This window comes from Podarcis muralis, chromosome 5, assembly GCF_964188315.1.
Source record: "Podarcis muralis chromosome 5, rPodMur119.hap1.1, whole genome shotgun sequence".
Lineage (NCBI taxonomy): Eukaryota > Metazoa > Chordata > Lepidosauria > Squamata > Lacertidae > Podarcis > Podarcis muralis.
Window position 1 is genome coordinate 26,168,542 of NC_135659.1, and position 16,357 is coordinate 26,184,898.

The following is a 16,357-nucleotide window of genomic DNA, read 5'->3' on the forward strand; positions in this document are numbered from 1 at the left end:
CGGAAGTGGTGAAACACGACGCGCAGTCACGTCTTACGTTCTGGTCAGGATGCGAATGGGGCTCCGGAACAGATCCCGTTCGCATCCCGAGATACCACTGTAGTGAACATGAGTAGGATTATAATAATGCTAATTTTATTATTTGTAGCATACCCATCTGACTGGGTTGCCCCAGGCACTATGAGTGGCTTCCAGCATATATAAGAACATAATAGAACATTATGTTCTCTTTTAACACAACTATGTACTTGTCAAGATTAAGTTGTTGTGTTGTGTACAGTTGGTTTTGGGGGCTCTTCTATCAGTAGACATTTTCAATGGATGAGTTCCATCCCTCTATCCCAGTGTTCCCCAGTGGTTATAGGGAAGATGAGGCTAGCCTAATTCACTTGTTAAAATTTGGTAGATAAATTATTGGGTGCAGGGGAACACTCTTTCATTAATACCACATTCTCCTTTTCACTGTGTGTGGAAAGTTGGAATTCATGGTTTACCTGGCACTGCATCCATCCCAAGATTTAGAAGCCAAGAGCAGTGTTTGCTCTATTTCCTTACAACTTTTTGTAAGTGCCTTGGTTATGGTTTTGTGTTCCAATGTGTTATGCAAATACTCACTGAACAAGTACAACACCGCACTTGCAGAGTGAAAGGAAGCATTTTGCATTTGTGGCTGTATTGTAAATAGAAAATTTAAAATGACATTGATTTTTATTATTACAAATGGCACCAAATGACCATTTTACTCGTTAGTTGTGCAAGTAATTCAGATGACACCCTAAAATATAGGCTTAGCATGTGCAAGTTTTACTGCTTACTGATCAGTACTACCTGAGTATTTGGAAAGTACTGCAAAGAGACAGGTTGTAAAGGAAATTTCAGAGGATTATATTGGCAGTAGAAATGGCAGAACTCTGATGTTTACAACTCAATCTTGACATCCAGGAATATGACCTACTTCCCCAGCCCTGTATTTTGATATTGCACTAGCTACAATTCCCCAGGAGAAAGGCTAACTTCACCTTTCGTATTCATATCTCAGATTTTTCTTCAGATAAGTTCTGCTTTCAGTCCCACTCTTATTTTGAGTACTCTCTTTTTTCAGTATATTAACTTAATTATTTGCATTTTAGTGTCACATGGCTTGTAGTTTTCTGATGGCTTTTAACTGGAGGGTTGCAAGGTGCAAAGAGGGCTTTATATTTTTACTACAAGAAGAAGAGCAAGTGACAAATTATTCATATTAATTCTACATTTATTTTTGTTCTTTAGAGACTCTACGGGGGTGGGTAATTCAGTGGTCCACAAGCGGTCTCCTTTACGCCGAAACCAAAAACCACCAACGCCCTTGACCAAACTGTCCTCGCGGGATGGACAGAAAACCAAAAAGCCAGTGTGCAAATTCGAAGAAGGTCAAGATGTCCTAGCTAGATGGTCAGATGGCTTGTTTTATCTTGGAACTATCAAAAAGGTAATTTGTGTCCAACAGCCTTGTAAAATTATCATACTTCTGAGGCTGTGCCACCTAAACACTAACATTTATTCTCCTTTTCAGATAAACAAACTTAAGCAGAGCTGCTTCATTATATTTGAAGACAGTTCCAAATCCTGGGTTCTCTGGAAGGACATACAAACAGGCAAGAACCTTAGTTTATTTTTATTGACACTTTGAAATTTCAGACCTCATCTATTTCCAGTCTTGTCCCAGTGAGAGACCCCATGGGAGGGAACAGAATAAAGTTGAAGGATTGGTCAGGGAGTTTGCGTTAATAGACACTTTAGGTCCCTTTTTGACAACTCTGCATTGATCTTGGATGGGCAACATTTATCAGCATTGGCCTTAAAGCAGGCATAGGCAAATGCCAGCCCTCCAGATGTTTGGGACTACAGTTCCCATCACCCCTGACCACTGGTCCTGTTAGCTAGGGGTGATGGGAATTGTAGTCCCAAACACCTGGAGGGCCGGAATTTGCCTATGCCTGCCTTAAAGTCTTATCTCCTTCGATTTCTTATGTCTGTGCTGGAAGCAAGACCTGGCTGAGCCATCTGTATGGCAATGTCCTGTTTGAGGAACTTCTCCAGGGAAGTGCATCTGTTGCTGTTTAGATGTAAACAGCTGGCCCCCAAAACATGATTAGCTATTGCAATCATTTTTACACTGGTCATCATCCTGAGCTTTTATAGGAAAGAGGTGAAGAGGGTGATATAAAAATGAATTTAATAATAACATGTAGTTTTATTCCGCGAGCTGGCTGGTGGTGCGTAGCTTCTCTCTTCCCCCACCCCAGCTGCGGGCAGGAAACACCTCCCAGATTGCTCCCTACTTGCTGCAGCATTGAGGGAAGCCGCACTTCCGCCAACCGCCCTCCTTCTCCCTCCCCCCCCACATGCCACTATTGGTGTATTGGAAGACCCCAGTTTTTTGATGCGATTTTTGAGTCAAAAAACCTTGTCCAATACATGGAAAAATACGGTAATATAACTGGTATCCATTTAGTGTATGTATTTTATTTATTTAATGTAAACCTTACCATTTTATCTTTTTAGGAGCTACTGAAAGTGGGGAAATGGTCTGTACAATATGCCAGGAAGAATATTCAGAAGCACCCAATGAAATGGTTATTTGTGATAAGTGTGGTCAAGGTAAAATGAACTTCTTAATGTGCAGAACTTTTTTAAAATTCAGGATCGTATTACACAGTGTCACTCAGCTAATGGCAAGGGTTCCAAAAGAGGAAGGGGATTTTTTTCTATTTATCTGTGTATCTGTTTATTTATTTAGCCAATTCACTATTCCCTCTGCAGCCTTTCATATGCTCTTGAAGCTACTCCACAGGTTCCCTTAATATTCTGGAGCAGATTGCTGGAGGCAGGGGCTTGCAGAAAATTGCTTCCCTTCCTGTTTTGCTGATGGAAACCTTAGTATCAGCCGAGTGACACAGTTAAGTTAGTGCTGTGTCCACTGTAAGTATATGGGGTGAGATCAAGTGTTGTGCCAGCGGACCCGACAGGTCTTCCTCGTCCTTCTCTTCCCTTCTCTAGCTAGAGGGTCCTCTAGCCCAGTGTTTCCCAACCTTGGGCCTCCAGCTGTTTTTGGACTACAACTCCCATCATCCCTAGCTAGCAAGACCAGTGGTCAGGGATGATGGGAATTGTAGTTCAAAAACAGCTGGAGGCCCAAGGTTGGGAAACACTGCTCTAGCCCTTCAGAGCAGATTTGGATGGCAGAGGTGTGTGTGTGTGTGTGTGTGTGTGGTGTAGGAGAGGAATTGGAAGTTCTCTTGTAGGTCTGTTACATAAGCAGGCTGGCACTGTTACATGTCGTCCTATTGATAACGGTTGTGTACATATGGGATATGTATTGTACCTCTTGACATAAAATACATTGGAATTATAATGTAAATCAGAAGATGGATTGGGTTTTCTTTATTGTCACGTGCCATAAAGGTTAAGATGGCAAGGGTGTTTAGTAGCTTTAGAGTAATAAAAAAATCTTTTTGAATTCAGGTTATCACCAGCTGTGTCACACACCAAATATTGATTCCAGCGTGATAGATTCAGATGATAAATGGCTTTGCCGGCAGTGTGTCTTTGCAACAACAACAAAGGTAAGTTATCCACTTAGTGAAGTGACTACAGTTGAAATTTGAACTTGATTTTGTATAGTAGTGGTCGCTGCTTCAATCTGTTTTATTCCAGAGAGGTGGCGCACTTAAGAAAGGACCAAATGCCAAAGCACTGCAAGTCATGAAGCAGACATTGCCTTACAATGTATCCGACCTTGAATGGGATGCAGGCCATAAAACAAATGCCCAACAGTGTTATTGCTACTGTGGAGGTCCTGGAGAGTAAGCATGTTGAAACTCTTATGAAAAGATTTTCTCTCAGATTTATTGCTGTATATTCTATTAAATGCCAGTAATCTATATGAGAGCTGAATGCTGTGTTCCGTTCCAGAAATATCACGTATATATTTATAAGGCAATTTTACTACAGTAATGGCCTTCATTACTAGGCTTTCATTACACTTTCTGTTCAGTTTTAAAGTCTGTATTCATAAAAATAGGATTGTTAAGCCCACGTTTCTACACGTTTAACTTGGGAGCAAGCTTCATTAAACACATTGGGTTGTATGCAACTAAGTCCTACTTGGAGTAGAGCAGACTCAACAGAAATTAATGAACCTAGGGTTATGTACATTACCTTAAGTGAGTCTACTCTGAATAGGACTAGCCTTGAATATCACCCAATGGGAGTTACTTTCAAGTAAACATGCATAATATTAAGCCACACATTTTCAGTTGGAGTAAAATTATGATAAAATTTCCTTCAGCTTTTGGCCCGCTAAGTGTCACTTTTCCATTTACTGAAACGGAATGGATTGCATCTAGATCTGCCATGCAGAACAGGCTTCCACTCATCACCTTCCTTTCTTCCCACCTACAGCCTCCTATGGGCCCTCAAAATCTCCTACGGGAGGTTGGGGGATTCTCCAGAGCAAGTTTTTTGGGGGAAGGGCTGCATTGAGAAGGAGAGAAAGGTGAAATCATGTCCCATGAGCAGACGTCTGTTTGCACAAATTTGGATTCTGCCCCATGTGTTTGCACTTCAGTAGGGAACACGTAACACATTCCAATTCAATTCTTTCCTTTCTCCCTTTCTGTTAATGAAGCTGGTATTTAAAGATGCTACAGTGCTGCAAATGCAAACAGTGGTTTCATGAGGCTTGTGTGCAGTGCCTCCAAAAGCCAATGCTGTTTGGTGACAGGTAAGGTGTATCTTCTTGATCCTACTTGTGTTTGTCAGGGTTTTATTCTGGGGGGCAGGCCAGGGGGAGACACAAGGATGCATTTATACCTATAGCAGCATAATACTATTATTTTCTGCACACTTGCAGTTATGACATGTGGTGATGTTCTTATTGCTGTTCTTTATTAGGATTGTATTAGTTCTATATTTTTATTTGTTATTTGTTACAGAAAGACAGAATATATACCTAGCTATGTATTTAGTTAGCCTGTACTGTATAAATAAAGTTACCTAGATAAAGATTCAGTTATCTTAACAATTATATTTATAATAACTGCTCACTATGCAAAAATTCAGTTATCCAACCATAAAGAGCTATGCCCAAACCTCACTATAAACTCCAGAGATTCAGATATCTAAACAACCTTTTCCGTGCTTTGTTGGTTGACTGCAGCCATTTTGGGGCAGAAACTATGGAGGGAGTGGGGAATGAGACAAATGAGAGAGCAGGAGAGATAAGACAAATCAGTTTTTCCTTTGTCTCTCTTTTGCTGGTTGGCTGCAGGCATTTCGGGAAGAAACCATAGAGGGTAGGTGAAGAGGTCAGACAAATCCAGATTAGAAATGTTCCCATAAGAATCAATATGAATCATGGACTTGTTTTGTGAACGCTCACTTAACAAACAATTTTCAGGGAATGCATTGTGTTTGGTAACTGGGACTTGCATGTATATAAAACAAAGGAAGCATTTTAAGTTCACAAATCTAGATAACTTTATTAATTATTGGATATGCTACTAAGTAGCATGTATTGGCTCCTTTGGGCTTTGAAGTCATAGACATCGTGCAAAGTGAATATGTTGCTACAAGTAAGTACCTTCTCAGCAATTACTTTTTTTGTTTATTTTTATTTTATTTTTAGGTTTTATACATTCATTTGTTCAGTTTGTAGTTCTGGACCAGAATACCTCAAACGTTTACCCTTGCAATGGTAAGTACAATGTTGCACTGGAGTAAATCATTCAGTAACCTAATAATTCAAAAGGGACACAGGTGACACTGTGGGTTAAACCACAGAGCCTAGGACTTGCCGATCAGAAGGTCAGTGGGTCGAATCCCCACGATGGGGTGAGCTCCCGTTGTTCGGTCCATGCTCCTGCCAACCTAGCAGTTCGAAAGCATGTCAAAGTGCAAGTAGATAAATAGGTACCGCTCTGGTGGGAAGGTAAACTGCATTTCCGTGCGCTGTGCTGGTTTTCCAGAAGCGGCTTAGTCATGCTGGCCACATGACCTGGAAGCTGTATGTTGGCTCCCTCGGCCAATAAAGCGAGATGAGCGCCGCAACCCCAGAGTCTGTCACGACTGGACCTAATGGTCAGGGGTCCCTTTACCTTTTAACCTAATAATTCAGTAAGTTGTTTTTAGTTGGTTCTCATAACGTGCCTTTCGCTAATGTTTCTGGGGCAAGGGCCCCATTGACTCATGGTGAGGTAAGTTGTTTAAATCAGGCTTCTAGGGGTCACGTCAGAGTTGGCATGGCCAAGGAAGGTGCAACAGTTTTAAAGGTTTTTCTAAGGGACATATTTGGGGATTTTGTACGGTCACAAAAACATTTTGGCAGCACAGAATTGCAGTAGGGGGCACATGAGAGTGGTAGTTAAAATACTTTTTAAAAAATGGGTTAAGGGAGGTGATGTTGAAGGATGACAAAAAACTGGGTATCACAGCAGGGCACAGATTAGCTACCCTTGCTGTAAACAAAGCACAAATAGTCCTCTAGTAAGTTTGTGAACAATTACTGTTATTAGTGTATTCTGTTGGGAAACTGCCAGGGAGATATTGTCCATCATGGCCCCAAGCCGGCTGCCGGACTTCCATCGATCTCCCGTAGCCAGGCAGATCCAGCAGTTAGCGACACGAAGCCTCAGAAATAGATTGCCACATTCCAGGCTTGTGCACACTGTTCTTTATCAGCAGAAACCACAGCCAGAAAGCTTGCACCGCAGAAGAGAGCATAATTTACAGACTTTATTCAGCGTTGAACAGAACAAAGGAAAAACATGACCGTTCTGAGTCAGTGACTCCGACCGACTGAAATCGAAAGGAAACAGCAAACATAAACATCCTCAACAGGAAATACGCAGACTCTGTGACTCACAAGCCTGCTCTCTCTTAAGGTGGAACGGAAATATCCTAACATCCTCCCCCTTTCCGTGTAACCTGTTGTACCTGTGGTTCACTCAATTGCAACCTTTGTACATAAACCTTAAGTTGTTCTTTGTTAACAACCTTAGACAACAGATCAGCAGGAATTTCATTTCCTGCCATGTAGGACACCCGAATCAGTCCTTTCTGAATACACTCTCTTGCACGATGTAGCTTAATCTGCAAGTACTTGGTTCTTTGCTTGCAACTCTCAGAGTTCAGCAAAGCCAAACACGATCTATTGTCTTGATACACTTGTATAGGACATTTCACAGAAACCCCGATGTCCTTAAACAGTTGCATCAACCATTCACAATCCATGAGTGAAAATGACAGAGCATTGAGTTCTGCTTCACAGGAACTTAGGCTCACTGTTGTTTGCTTCTTGCACAACCAGTCAAACAGGCAGTGGTTGTACATGTAGCACACACCAGAAGTGCTTGTACCATCCGTGGTGTCACTTCCAAAACTTGCATCTGCAAAGATTTCAAGACCTCCAGTCTTCTGACTGGTGAACCTCAGCCTGTAGTGCATAGTCCCTTTCAAATAGCGGGCTATGCGCTTCAGAGCTTTCCAATCCTGAACCGCAGGATTGTTGGCATGTCTGCTAAGCAGATTACAGCTTACAGCTATGTCAGGTCTTGAACATCTGGCAATGAAATTCAGCTTGCCTAGAACGCATCTGTACAGCGTTGTGTCAGAAAACGCTTCAGCAGTACTGTCTACCTGGTAACCTGTCACCATCGGTGTGTCTGCTGGGTTTGCATCAACCAAATTCAACCTGGTTAATACATCAGCAATTTTCTGTGTTTGGTGTACCAGAAAATTACCTGCTTGGTCCTTCTCCACCTGCAGAGAAAGATAGTTGGATACCTCACCAAGATCCTTCATGTCAAAGTGCTCCTTCAGCTGAGCTAGGGTGCTTTGATAGAAAGCCTGATTCTTCCAAAACATCAGAAGATCATCAACAAAACATAAACAATACAGTTTGTTTTGCCCCTCCTCCTTGACAAACACACATGGATCAGCTTTGCCCTGGTGAAAACCTAGAGAAAGCAACGTTTCAGTGAGTTTTGTGTTCCAACACCTAGCACTCTGCTTGAGACCATATAAGGATTTCCGCAGTTTACAGACCATTCCCTTCTGTATCTGCATCCCGTCAGGTGGAAGCATAAACAGCTCCTCGTTCAAAATCCCGTACAAAAAAGCTGTATTAATGTCGTGGTGGGAAACATGCAGTTTCTCCTCCGCAGCAATCTTGAGCATCAGCCGAATGCTCTCATATTTGACGGTGGGTGAGTAGGTCTCGTGGTAATCCTGTCCTGGTACCTGTGAAAAACCTCTGGCAACCAATCTGGCTTTGTGTCTGACAACCTTGCCATTCTGGTCTGTCTTGGCCTTGAAGACCCATTTGCTGCCAACCAGTCTCATACCTGGGACTACCGGTACCAGCTCCCAAGTTTGGTTCCTGTTCAAGGAATCAACTTCAGCCTTCATGGCATTAAGCCAAGGCTCAGCATCTTTAGAGGTTAACTCCTGAACCTCTTTGAAGCTTGAAGGTTCCCACACCTTCTCTGAGCTACTAAGAACAGCAGTTGCAGTCTTAGCAAACTCATCAGCAAATCTCTTAGGAGGTCTGCCTTTGGTCGCCCTTTCAGACCTACGTACTAGACGCAAGTCTTCTGGACTCATCTCCTCTTTCTTAGGAGAAAAGTGACCAATGGTGAACAGTGGTTCTTCCAGTTCATTGTCAGACGCATCAGATGGTCTGACTGAGGCCTTTGCACTCTTGTAGTCTGCTGTGTCATCACTCTCACTGACATCAGCAGCAGCGCCGCCCAATGAACTGGAATCCGAACTCTGATCATCATCATCATCATCATCATCATCCTCATCATCATCATCCTCAGCAGCTTCCTCAGCTTTAGCTGCTTGCTTGACATCACCTTCATCCTCCTCTGGGTAACTCTGGAAAATTCCCACATTTTCCCCCCACTTAGGATTGTACTCAACACTCCTTGTGAACTTTATGGACTTAGAGTCAGTCATCCATACCCTGTATGCACCTTTTTCGTACCCCATGAACAAACCATGTGCCCCACGCTTCCCAAGCTTGTTGGTTTGTGGGGTGCGTACCCACATGTCAGAACCAAATATTCTCATGTGTTTGGTGTTGGGTTTCTTGCCAAACATCTTCTCATAGGGGGTACAACCAATGGGTGATGACAATCTGCGATTAACGGAGTAAACCAGATTCCCCAAAGCTTCCCCCCAAAACTTATCAGGGAGATTGGCATCATGCAACAAGGTTTTCATTCCTTGCAGCAATGTCTGATTTGCTCTCTCCGCAAGCCCATTCATCCATGGCGATCTGGGGGTTGACATGTCATGCTGGATTCCCTTCTCAGTCAGGAAAGCTTCAAACTGCTGAGAAGTGAATTCCCCGCCCCGATCGGTAAACAGACAGGAAATACGTTTACCGTGAGCATTCTCCAACCAAGCACAGAATGCCTTAAACTTCGGAAACGCTTGCGATTTCTGTTCGAGCATAAACACATGAATGTACCTAGTAAAAGAATCAATTAGAACCATGAAGAACCTTGCTCCTCCTAAAGAGGGCGTAAGTGGCCCAACCAGGTCTGCGTGCACTAGCTGGTAGGGCTTGGAAGCCTGCCTGCTAGACTCTTTGCCTTTTGGAGCAACCTTCACCTTGTTCTCTGCACAAGATACACATTTCATGTGAAATTTACAGGGTTTGATGTTCAAACCCTCAACCACCTCTGGCATCTTGGCCAGTGCCTTCCAAGAGAGGTGACCAAACCTTCGATGCGCTTCATGAATGCAACCTGCATGAAGAACTTTGTTAGTTTGTGCAACACAACAAGAATCAGCATTAGATACAACAGCAGTGTCATCATAAGTTATATGGAACAAACCATCCATAAACTTTGCATGCAAATAGTCCTCTTTGCCTTTACTGATGACACAGACGCTCCTCTTGAAGGAAATCTGAAAACCACGTCCAGTAAGCTGCGGGACGCTCAATAAATTGCTTGCAGCTCCAGGAACATACAGTACATTACTGATGGTTGTATGCAAACTTGCAAGTTTCACAGTCCCTTCTCCTGCAATTTGCAACGTCCTTCCATCAGCCAGGTGGATCTCACCTTCCTGAGGCTTGAAGGAGATAAAGAGGTGGCGATCCTTCGAAATATGGCGGCTGGCACCTGAATCGATAATAAACCTGCCTTTGGCTGTTGGAGCAGTCTTTACAGCAAGCAAACCCTTGTTTTCCACTGACTTGGGCTTTTGCAGCTTGCCCCCCTGCTGCTCCTGGCCAGCAGACGTGCCTTTAGCCTTTGGTGAAGCTGTGCCAGCAGACATAGCCTTGTCTTCCACTGGCGTGGGCTTTTGCAGCTTGCCCCCCTGCTTCTGGTCAGCAGACGTGCCTTTAGCCTTTGGTGAAGCAGTGCCAGCTAACAAAGCCTTGTTTTCCACTGGCGTGGGCTCTTCACCCCCCTTCTGCTTCGGGCCATCTGCAGGCATCTGTCTTTGTTTACCTTTGCCTTTCCGGCCTCTGCAAAGGCGATGACCTTGGTTCTCACGAGAAACAGAGCTCTCAGCTGCCGACTCCTTGGCTCCCCCTGGAGGCTGGAATGCTGCCTGGGATGACGTGACGGTCAGCTCCCCCTGCAGCTTGCAACCGGTGCCCTCAGCATCCCTGCATTCACTCGCATTCTGGGAAACAGCCAGGACCTCCGATGCAGTCAAACTCTGGGCTGGGACGACTGACTTGTGAGCTTTCATCAAAGCATACCACATTCCACGTGCAGTGGTGTTGCCAGCCAGCGTCTTAATTTCCTCAAGAGATACGGATAAGACTATTACGTCAATCGCCTTCGAATCATCGGCTTTCCATCTCTCTGTCAGAGGAACTGGGGGGGCCTCACTCACGGTATGCCACACCCTAAACTGACGCAGCAAACTCTCACACCATTTTGCCCAGGTTTCATAATTCTGCCCATGTAACTTAAGGCATTCAGCATTTGCCTCAGAAGCTTGGAAAAACCCCATTTCCAGCTTTCTGCTTTAGCCGTGAGTCTTTTTTTAACTTCAGAGACTCCTTATCTTGGCAGCCATTAATCACGATGCCTTTTGGCTCGGCTCCCAGGCCAATTAAGCCTTGCCGGAGTTCAAAGGCTCCGTCCGAGGTAAAACAGAAAAGCCTCCCTTCCTTTCGCTTTTCCCACGTACCTCTCAAACGCAGTCTGTTGCAGCTTTACTCTCCTGTAGGTGCTGTGAATCTGGGCCCGAAACCTTGTTGTTGGGAAACTGCCAGGGAGATATTGTCCATCATGGCCCCAAGCCGGCTGCCGGACTTCCATCGATCTCCCGTAGCCAGGCAGATCCAGCAGTTAGCGACACGAAGCCTCAGAAATAGATTGCCACATTCCAGGCTTGTGCACACTGTTCTTTATCAGCAGAAACCACAGCCAGAAAGCTTGCACCGCAGAAGAGAGCATAATTTACAGACTTTATTCAGCGTTGAACAGAACAAAGGAAAAACATGACCGTTCTGAGTCAGTGACTCCGACCGACTGAAATCGAAAGGAAACAGCAAACATAAACATCCTCAACAGGAAATACGCAGACTCTGTGACTCACAAGCCTGCTCTCTCTTAAGGTGGAACGGAAATATCCTAACATATTCTTCCTCTCTGGCTTCATATCGAGAAACAGAAATAAAATGTCTAGTGAGTGGTCATTCTTAACAAATAATAAAAAGGTAAGGCTGTTGTCAGTTTTCTTGGTCACCAACAAGTAGTGCTGTGCTGTGAAATATGGCATGACAACAGACTTCTGCAAGCTGCTAGGCCATCATATCAGTGTTGGAGGGTGAGGAGAAGGGATGTGGTGGAGAGAGAGGAAGGCTCTCCAGCTGTAGTCCTGTTCTTCTCTTGCCCTCATTTCCCACCTATTATGCTGAATCTCAAACAGTGTCATTGGTGTGAAGCAGGCAGTATGAGCAGGGGAGGGGAGAGCAGGGATTGAAGAAGGGGGGTTGTCAAGGGAGCAGGAGGTAGGCCTGGCTGGCAGGCAAAGCAAGCTGGGGCACGGCCCCAGTAGTTTATACAGTTGTAAAGTTCATTAATGTAGCACAATAAGCTGGCTGATTTATGAAGAGCCACATCCCTACTTTAGCCAGGTGGGGTTCATACCTATGATTTTTTTTTTTAATTTCCTAATTGTTTTTATTAAAACCTTTTGAATTCTAGGGTAGATATAGCACACCTATGCCTTTACAACCTAAGTGTTATTCACAAAAAGAAATACTTTGATTCGGAGCTTGAACTCATGACATACATTAATGAAAACTGGGATCGACTCCACCCCGGTGAGGTAAGTTGTTGAAATGCTATTGGTTATCAGGTCAAATTATTGTGGTCAGTAGACTTTTAAAAAATGGGCTAGTCCATTTACAGAATATATCAAGTGTATAAAATTCCTGTTCTAATGAAATGATAGCTGGTTTTCAGAGGATTACGTTAGGGTTGTACGCGAGGGACTTGAACATGCACACCAGTAGCTACAAAAGGCTGTCATTTAGCACATTAAGCCATCGTTTAAAACAAACAATGGTTTAATGTAAATGAGCACTATGTTGGTGCACACTGCCTGAGAGATCCATTGTGGTTGCTGCACCACAGACAAAGCAAACCAGAGTGTGTGATTTGTTTCTCTTCAACAAATCAAGAATGGTGACCAAGGATTGTCCTTGGCTTACCGCTCATTGTTTGTTTGGAAAGAAACAAGCGTGTTTAGACAACATTACAAGCCAAACACTGTAGGAACTTTGCACTGCTCATTCATAGTAAGCCACAGTTTTAAACAGTTGGTTTAAACTGGTTGTGGTTTCATATGAGATGGGATCCAGGCCAGTAAGAAGCTTTTAGTGCAACTTGTGGACTGCATCGTGGCCTAATTCCACCCCCACCTTTCCCTCGACTGTAATTTACCAGTTGATCAAGCATTGTTGCCCAATGTGTTTTCCCATCATTGCGCCACATCACTGGCTGCTCTTGATGTATTGTGTAATGTTGATTTTTTTTTTTATTTTTTTTTTTTTTTTGCATTGTGGTTCTAGTTTTGTTTTTAATGTTACATTTCTGTTAACTATCCTGAGCTCTCATGAAAGGAAGGGTGGGGTATAATAGGGAGGGAGAGGGGAGGTTTATGAACGTGATCAAGTCATGGAAAAAGTTGTACAGTGGTGCCTCGCAAGACGAAATTAATTCGTTCCGCGAGTTTTGTCGTCTTGCGATTTTTTTCGTCTTGCGAAGCACGGTGTCGGAAAAGTTTTGGAAAAGCTTCAAAAATCACCAAAGTCTTCAAAAACCTCAAAAAAGGCTACCACACCGCGTGCTATGAGTTGCTCCTCGAAGTCAAGTCGCAACTGTATTAACGGTGTTAAGAAAAAGGAAGCAAACTTGCAAGACGTTTCCGTCTTGCGAAGCAAGCCCATAGGGAAAATCGTCTTGCAAAGCAGCTCAAAAAAAAAAAAAAACCCCTTTCGTCTAGCGAGTTTTTTGTCTTGCGAGGCATTCGTCTTGCGAGGTACCACTGTAATACCGGTTACAGAAAAGAGTGAAGAGAATTCAAGAAAGCCAGTGCATGAGTTGGTGGCAGCCCCATAGAATCATAGGGTTTTATGCACAAAATTGAATGGAAACCATGACAGTGGCCTGAAACATAATGTTATGTACAGGCAACGACCGATAAATGTGCGCCTGATTGACAGTGCCAAACACAGAAGTGACCTGAAAATTTTGCTAAACATACCACTAAAAGGGCCCCCCTCCACTTTGCCAACATGTGTGGGGGCCGGGAAAACCCCGCATGCAAAGTGGTCAGCTCTATTGTACAAGATGACAGAAATCCCACTGCACTATTAGAAAAAACCCAAACCCCTTTATTGCATTTGTTTGTGTAAAAAGTGCGCCACACAAATCTGGCATCATTTTCTGTGCACTTACCTCTAATAGGCTGGCCTCAACCAGAGCCAGGGCTTTTTTGGCTGTGGCTCCGATCTGGTGGAACGCTCTGTCACAAGAGACTAGGGCCCTGCGGGACTTGACATCTTTCCGTAGGGCCTGCAAGACAGAGCTGTTCCACCAGGCCTTTGGCCAGCCTGACTCCCTCCTTTGGCAATCCTCACAGAACTCTAGCCCAATGGTTGCCGTTAATCTGATTTGAAATAATTTTATAATGAAATGATTTTAGAATGTTGTATTATTTTACTGTTGTTAGCCGCTCTGAGCCCGGCTTCGGCTGGGGAGGGCAAGATATAAATAATTTATTAGTATTATTATTATTATTATTATTGATAAAAATTGTTAACTCTATTTGTAAAATGCTTGTTTTCCTGTCATTATAATGATAGTTGAAGTAAATTCAGTACCAAAAATAACAGGCTGGTAGGTGATTACTTTTCTCTGATTGCACCTAATCTAGAAAAGATTGAGGATTCCAAAATTATTTTTAATAACAATGTTTTAAAAATTCATAAATGCACCATTAAAAAAACAATGAGATGGAATAATGCACTATGCATACAATTTCAATGAGACTTCATTCTCCTCTCCTCCCTCTGTAGCCCATCACACATAACTATTCTATTATTTAGCTGCTTTGTTTGATAGTCAACAAAAGTTTATAGCTGATTTTTAAAAAGCAATCATATTCTAAATGTATTCCTTTCATACTCCTGTCATGTTCAGTTCCAGCATTTCATTAAAATGCAAGGAATTCTAAGTCTAGTTCTGTCAAAGCTATTCATTGTACCTGATACAGAAGTAGCCTGTTGGTAATATGTAAATAAAATAAAGCATGTTATTTTATTAACATTTATTGCTTTATTTTATTAATAAAACACTCCTAAACATGAATGCTATGCTTAGTTGTTTGAACAGATGTGGAATTTAGGAATCCCCCCTACAATTTCCATACTATCTTGTTAGGATGTTGAAGTTATTCAGCATACTACTTTTTCAAATTTCATTATCTTAATACTCAAATGCAGTAGGTATTCTAGAATATTACTCTAGAATTCCTAATGCATGTAGGAATTCTAGAATACAAATACACTTTGTCTCTTTGATTGGGTGAAGGTAATAATTGTGATTAGAAGTTTTACTGTAACTTTTAGTTGGTCAAATCACTTCTTAATACTTTACAGCTGGCAGACACACCAAAATCTGAAAGATATGAGCATGTTCTGGAGGCATTAAATGATTACAAGACTATGTAAGTTGATAGGGTTTTTATACACTTTTCTCTTCTTGATTTTGTCCTGAGCTTTCTTTGAATGATTTCCTAAAAACATGTCCATGGTAGCAGCAGGAAGAGGCACTGCAAAATTGTTTAAAGTCAAACTTGTAGTTATTGAGATACAAGTTAGGTGTTTAGCTGTCCTTTCCCTGCATGTGAAGGGAATTAAAGAAGGGACATAATATTGGTACTAGTAAGTTTAATTGGGGTTTATGTGTATATTCAAAGAAACACTTTTGTAGCTTCATGTTCTTTGTTTAATGTTTAACAATTTAGGTTTATGTCTGGAAAGGAAATAAAGAAGAAAAAGCATTTGTTTGGTTTGAGAATTCGTGTTCCCCCTTGCCCACCAAATGCTGCTTTTAAGGCTGAGAAAGAGCCTGAGGGAACTTCACACGAGTTCAAAATTAAAGGCAGAAAGTCATCTAAACCTGTGCCTGATCAGAGGTAAATCATGATTTGTACTCTGTTGGAGTAAATAAATTATTTGGCAAATAACTGGTAAATGCATTTCCTGATACTTTAAGTATCCAGATATGCAAATATTTATTAATTCCAGATTAATTACCACTGATTTCAGTGGCAGTTTGCAGGAATTATGTGTGGTGCCGGGGAGGTGGGGGTGTTTCTTTAGGATATCTTCAAATAGCGCTGGTTAATATGTTACGCTTTCTCTTTGAAACTGAAGTTTTGCTTAATAGAATTAGTTTAGGCCTAGAATATTACTGTTGTGCATAAGCTAATACTGTAAAACGGTGCTTTCTAGTAATAATCCTTATATAATAAGCAAATTAAATCAATTGGTTGGGTTCATATCTGTTCAGAGAACAAAATGTCCCTCCTGAAGGTGTCCTCCATGGAATCTGCAGTATTAGACAACAGTTGCCCAGTCTTAAATTTCTGTTTCTTGAGCAAAGTGACATGAGGCATAGCATGTTTAGTGATGGCAACCTGCCTATGAAACTCCTTCCCAAGTGAGATTCAGTCTTCCTCCACTCTAGAAGGTTAAAGACAATTTTATTTGTCCAGGCTTATTAATCATTGGGTAAATTATGGTGCCACTGCTGCTATTTTTCTG

At 42.4% G+C, this 16,357-nt stretch overlaps 1 protein-coding gene across 2 annotated transcripts in view; it reads left to right on the top strand.

Annotated features, from left to right (window-relative positions):
• MTF2 (metal response element binding transcription factor 2) overlaps positions 1-16,357 on the top strand; it is a 29,063-nt gene that overhangs the window by 7,163 nt on the left and 5,543 nt on the right. The window contains exons 2-11 of one of the 2 annotated variants that reach the window (XM_028732690.2): positions 1,270-1,468; positions 1,553-1,634; positions 2,545-2,640; positions 3,505-3,605; positions 3,697-3,845; positions 4,670-4,765; positions 5,669-5,737; positions 12,228-12,351; positions 15,188-15,255; positions 15,556-15,726. In XM_028732690.2, coding sequence (XP_028588523.2) covers positions 1,270-1,468; positions 1,553-1,634; positions 2,545-2,640; positions 3,505-3,605; positions 3,697-3,845; positions 4,670-4,765; positions 5,669-5,737; positions 12,228-12,351; positions 15,188-15,255; positions 15,556-15,726 — 1,155 coding nt within the window. The remainder of the gene's footprint in view (positions 1-1,269; positions 1,469-1,552; positions 1,635-2,544; positions 2,641-3,504; positions 3,606-3,696; positions 3,846-4,669; positions 4,766-5,668; positions 5,738-12,227; positions 12,352-15,187; positions 15,256-15,555; positions 15,727-16,357) is intronic. The other variant, XM_028732692.2, reaches the window with a different exon arrangement.